General features: G+C 31.6%; 1 protein-coding gene across 1 annotated transcript in view; it reads left to right on the top strand.

Moving 5' to 3' along the window:
• Positions 1-1,527: 1,527 nt before the first annotated feature.
• The window catches only part of Mtpalpha (monolysocardiolipin acyltransferase Mtpalpha), a 53,774-nt gene continuing 49,301 nt past the window's right edge, over positions 1,528-6,000 (top strand). Inside the window, exon 1 of the mRNA XM_067264857.1 lies at positions 1,528-1,678. Coding sequence (XP_067120958.1) covers positions 1,618-1,678 — 61 coding nt within the window. The 5' untranslated portion in view covers positions 1,528-1,617. The remainder of the gene's footprint in view (positions 1,679-6,000) is intronic.

The raw sequence follows: 6,000 nt of genomic DNA, 5'->3' as shown, positions 1-6,000 counted from the left end.
ACAAGTTATGTTCACCAACAAGTCACGTATTTGTATGGGGATATGGAGATAACAATAGTAACAAAGTTTGGAAAAAACCCAATGAAAAGTTACTATCAGAATGCTTTCTTTCAGAAACAAAATTTCCAAATAGAGTTATGGTTTGAGGTGCCATAACTGCAGCAGGATCTGAAAATTTGAAAATTGTCAACACTACAGTGAATGCAGAGGTCCACTTGGAAATTTTAGATAATTTTATGCTAAAAACAGCAGAGGAACATTTTAGTGAATCTGGCTTTATCTATCAAGATGGCAATGCATCTTTCCACCGTTCTAAAACAGCACGCCAATGGTTTCTAAACAAAACATTTCACATTTAGATTGGTACCAAACATCCCGGATTTAAATCCAATGGGAAATTTCTGAAATATTTTAAAGAAACTGGTTCGAAAAAAGAAACCGATTTCATTGTCCTAATTGAAGAGTGCTATTCAAACCAGCTGGGCAGAAATATCTTTACAGACTTGTGAAAACGGCGGCGTGGCAGTTCTCTATTTTTCTTTCGAGTCCCTCGGTGGTAAGGTCGGGCTGGTGTTGATAAGCTGATGTGAATGAATTGAAATATATCGACGATACACGGTTCAGACAGAAGAGTGGTTTTTGAGATTAAAAGTTGCAGAAGCGTGGTTTCTTTGAAGAACGGTCAAAAAAACATGGTTGCAGATCGGTTGGAGTAAATCGCTTTGACCTTGAGATGCGATTTTATATAAATTTTAACCGCGAACCGAACAATTTAGTTGGTTCCTAATTTTTCACTTTCCTCCCCAATTGGTCCTTTTATTGTCTTCAGATAGAACGACACCCGATCGGGAGCGAGAAAGGTCGAACCTCGATGTTAACGGCAATCAAGTGGTCTCCATCAATACCCAATTGGATAAAACACCGAACACTGGTAATTTAGTCGCGAGAAAATCCGAACAAATAGGTATATGTCTTTTACGTTCGGGATGAATTCCAGATTCTGGGTGGTTGTATGACTAACTTTTCTGTACGTGAAAGTTTTATAGTTTCGTGCATAAAATTTCATTTTAATTAAAGATCCTCTAACTTCATATATATTTTATATAATCATGAGAACACAGTTTCAAAAAAATTCAAAGCAATATTTAGACTATCGAAGTTCAACAAATATATTTTAAATTGTGCACTAACAATCTATCTATGTACTTTTCAGAACGAAAATGATTGGATTCGATCTTTGTCGGGATGAGAAATGGGGTCCTCACCATTTGGACATCCCCGAAACATTTCAGTTGTAACTTTTCGGGTTCCAGGATTCCATCCTGGATCCCTCAAAACAAACTCAAAACAGCTGTGCACTCTGCCAGCGTCATATTAAAAAATTAAATTTTAGAAAGCTTTATATAATTAATTAATTAATTAATATAATTTATATATTAATTAATGTTATAAGTTAAAAAATAAAATGAACCTGATAATTAAATTCTACAATTTATGAAAAATATAAAAATTTACATCGATCGTTGCGTCACTACCGGTTGATACAGAAATTGGAATATTTTCCGGGAAGGTGTACACGAGATTTAGTTTGTAGTTGAACCTAAGTTAGCTGTAGCAATGGCCACGATGTTAATCGGACGATCAAAATTAAATAAAGTCCTTCACTTTACGAGATCAGGTAACTATATTTTCTATTAATATCTTATCACAGAAATAAACTGATCTTAATTTTATATAATTAACGCATAATCTTCAGTTTAATGAAGACATAATGATATTGAGTTAAAATTAATGTAATTATTAAAGAAGTGAAGGAAATGTTTGATGTTTACTGCAGCTAATGAGGAAAAGTCTTGTAAACATGAAGAGAATTCAGCATTGTGCAAGATTTTACAGCAATTGAAATATGACCCTATTTTTTCCTTCATTAACCTCTTGCTTGAATTATACACACTTGATACATAAAAAATTAGCACAGAAAAAGCCAAAAATATTGTTTAAAACTTTAGCTTATAATTAAACACAATTCAAATTAGTGAGCTGATTTGCATCATTTTTTTCTTATTGAAATATTAAGCAACTTGTATATAAAATATGTATATAAGCTAAACATTAAAATTCTGTCTGAATATTTAAATTATTTGAATGTTGACTGATTTTATCTATCTTTTGAATGTTAAATAAAAAAAAGATACGTTTCAAGATAAAGGGCGGAGTCCAGACTCTGTAGGAAATTGAACTTTGACCTTCCTGTTGGTTTGTGGTGATAGGTCATATCTGAATGACTGAAATTTGTAATGACATGGCATAATTCAATGAACCTGTTTAATAATAATAATAATTATTATTGTCAGTATCATTGAAGTGGAAGATAGTTTTATTACAAATGGAAATAAGCTTTTTTTTTTTTTTTTTGCTTTCTAGTGTCTACAAATTAATACAGGTCTTTATAATTCCCAGCTTTAATTCCTGTTGATGTTTGTATGGTAGAATTTTAACAGATTAGTTTTTAATGTTTAGTTTAACTTCAAAAATTTTTCTTTCATCAAAACTACCAGCTTTACACTTTAATGAGCAAAATACTTTATTTAAAGGTTATATTGTTTGTGAATTATTATTCCACTTTTAGAAGTATTATAGTTAGTACTCTTTGGGTGAGTGTAAGATGGAATATTTCAAAAATAATACAAATGCAGCTTTGAATGAGGTGTTTGGGCACAAATTTGCCAAAAAATTTAGCAAGCTGCATTCACTTTCCACCAATCACACACAGTTGTCTGGTTGCAGCTGGTTAAACTCTTTGACATCTTTTTTCTGACTGTGGGGTCCTATCAAAATAACTTAAATCCATTCTTCCTCACTGAGCACCTTGCTTTATTTGTAAAAGATTAAACGAAGATCAACATAATTCCTATGGTTTGAAACTTATGGAACACACATTTTTGTAAAAATTAAACTTCTTCATACTACAGAAATGTATTTGTAATTTTATTAATGAAAAATCAGCAATATATTACCAATAAGAGGATTTTATAACAAGATTTGCTTATTTCTTATAAAGAATCATATTTCTTTCAATCATTATTATCTATATAAGAAAATTAAGAGAGTTTGAAACAAAATAAATGTGTATACTTTCCTGTGGTCACTGTATTTTTATTCATTAAATTTGTAAAAACTTATAATTTTTAACTAAAATTCTTTAGAAATCTATAGTTTAGTTAAATCCTAAAAAGGTCTAATATAATTACTTAAATATTTTTATCATTCATGATAAAGAATTTTTTATCTTTCACTTGATATTTATTTATTTTTATTAATGAAATTAAAATTCATAACTTTGGAGAGTTTGAGGTAAACAATTTATAAAATTATATTTTGAGTTTATCTAATAGGTTAGATTTAATGTGTGATAAATCTCAAATTGTGGATTTTTTTTACTGAATTTATACTCTTTTCATACTTTTAAATCCAATTCTATTGTTTATTTAATTGAACATTAGTATAAATTTAAATGGAGAAGCTATCAGTTCAGATTTATAACTGAATAGCTATAATTTAAGTTGATACAATAATATATCAATTCTCTCATCACAATGATGGTGGACAGAATGTATAGTTATTCATTCTGTGTTGTTTGCATAGAATAGGAAGAATCTCATTCATTCTCATTATTGTTTGGATAGTGTTAATAAAAAGAAAATTGTTTTTTTTTATTGATGCTTTATTTCCAAACTTTATTAATGTTTCTCACCTGTTTAATTCCATTTTGAGAAATGTGTAATAGCAGCCATGGAAATTGCCTCATTTGTGATATATACCAAAAACCATTTGATAGAATGTGACATGGAATATTTAAGCTATGACTGTGACTATATCCATAATACTAGCAATTCTCAACAGTTTTGAAATCAGAAATGTTACTTACTGGCCAGTTTAGCATCTGGAGAGCCTGACTCTTATAGATTGTTAAGTTATGGCAATGCAACACATGGGCGATCTGCCTAGGGGGATGCCTTCCGGGAGGTCTTTTAAGGGAAACTGGCCCCTATTTAGGCATTACAGACGTGGAGAAAACCTGGAAAACTCCACGTGGCTGGCCCATCCGAGCGAGGTGCAAACCCACAACCAAACTCCCAGTATTCATGATATGAAGACTGCTTTGCCACTGGTGGGCTGACTCTTGCAGAAATTTTTTTTGAATGTAAACAACAATTTACACATTAAATTAAGTGATAATGCAAACAAACTGTAGAGAAAAGATACATTATACTTCACTCACCATCTTGGTGCAGTGACATGATGCATGGTTAACCTTTAAGATGTAGGATTTCATGTTACAGAATTGTTCCTTAATTGCTGAAACTAGCTTGGAGATAGTATGTTTCTGTAATACTGCACATCCACAGACTCATAAAGTCTGCTGATATCTTTAGAGGATATGCATTCCTGCACCATTTGACACACTGGAAGCTTTATTTTCTACATCAAGCAATCTTTTATAGGCTTATTTTTAAACCCATGTTGCATAGGGGATGTTGCACAGTTTGTACTCTTTTACATCTGATCTTTACACTTTACTTTCAGTTCAGGAGAACTGACAGTACATTCTCCCATGCTAACATACTATAGCATCCTATTCTGAAATAACATACTTGCATATTTATCTCTTGATCCAATTTTTAATGTTGCAATGCTTATGTTTTCTTTAGAACAAATACACAATTGTTAATTAATGATAATGCATTCTGTACTATTTTATGAGAGTTCAAAGTTATAATTACAAGAAACAATTTACAGAACTTTTTTTCAAAATTATTGTTCTGGAAGTAAATTTTATTTTAAATGTATAATAACAGATATTATACAGTGCTTAATTGTCAAAAAACATTCCATTTTACATATAGAAGTATCACCTTTGTATTTGTTTTTATAAAAACTTCTACAAAATCTACTACAGCAATGTAGTAGACTTTGGCATGAGAATACTTTTTCACTGGCTAACAAGCCAATGAAAAGTATTCTCATGTTTATGATTTCATGAATGATGCAATTTTATAGTTTTCTTGCATGATTGTTTACATGTTTCCTTTACAGAACATCTTCACATTCAAAGTCTTTCAAAAATTTCCATGGCTGCTACTATATAAAGCCTTTTTGGATTGACTGTTAACAAATTTTAAAATTTGTAAGAAAACTAACAAAGCATACATCTTTGTGTTATAAACTGTACAGGATATGCACAAGTTATTGGTCAATTTTTAAGACCATATTTTCATCAATACTGAACAGAAATACATGATATTACCACTGTTTGAAAGAGGAATATAGGAATATTTGCAGTTTTTAATGCCACAATGTCTGTCTGGCCCATTCCTTTTGTGGAAGGCAGAGTCACAGGAAGGGTGTACTTTACCAGGACATGCTGGAAAACTAGTTTATGCCATAACTCATGTATGAGATGGGATAGGAGTTTATTTACCAACAAGTTGGATCCTGTACCACATTGGCATATTGACATCTGGGAGTACCTAAATGGACACCTGCCATGTTGATGGATTGATCATGCAGCATTTGAAAACATCTTCTGTACATGGCCACCCTGCTATTACAAACCCTCCCAGTGTGCTATTTCTTTATGTCGGATTTTGTCAAGGACAATGTGTTTACATCCCTTCATTTCCAATGATACTACCAGTATTATGGAGATGCATCGACACCACCATCAGGAATATCACACAAACATGCTTGTGAGAGTTAGGCAACAATGGGAGTACCACCTGGACATCTGCTGTGCCACAGACATGAGGCACACATCAAATGCATTTAAAAGTAGTATGAAATTGCAAATATTTCTCTTTGAAATAGTGGTAATATCATTTTTCAGTACTGATGAAAATATTATCTTAAATTGCTCAATAATATGTGCACATCCTGCATTTCAGAAATTTTTTCCCAGTAAACAACCATAGAAAAAGTATTTGAAAGAGCTCCTTGATC

Source organism: Centruroides vittatus, unplaced genomic scaffold (assembly GCF_030686945.1).
Source record: "Centruroides vittatus isolate TY-2023 unplaced genomic scaffold, ASM3068694v2 contig_1048, whole genome shotgun sequence".
Lineage (NCBI taxonomy): Eukaryota > Metazoa > Arthropoda > Arachnida > Scorpiones > Buthidae > Centruroides > Centruroides vittatus.
Note: the sequence above shows the minus strand (reverse complement) of the source record. Positions and strands in the feature narration are given on the sequence as shown.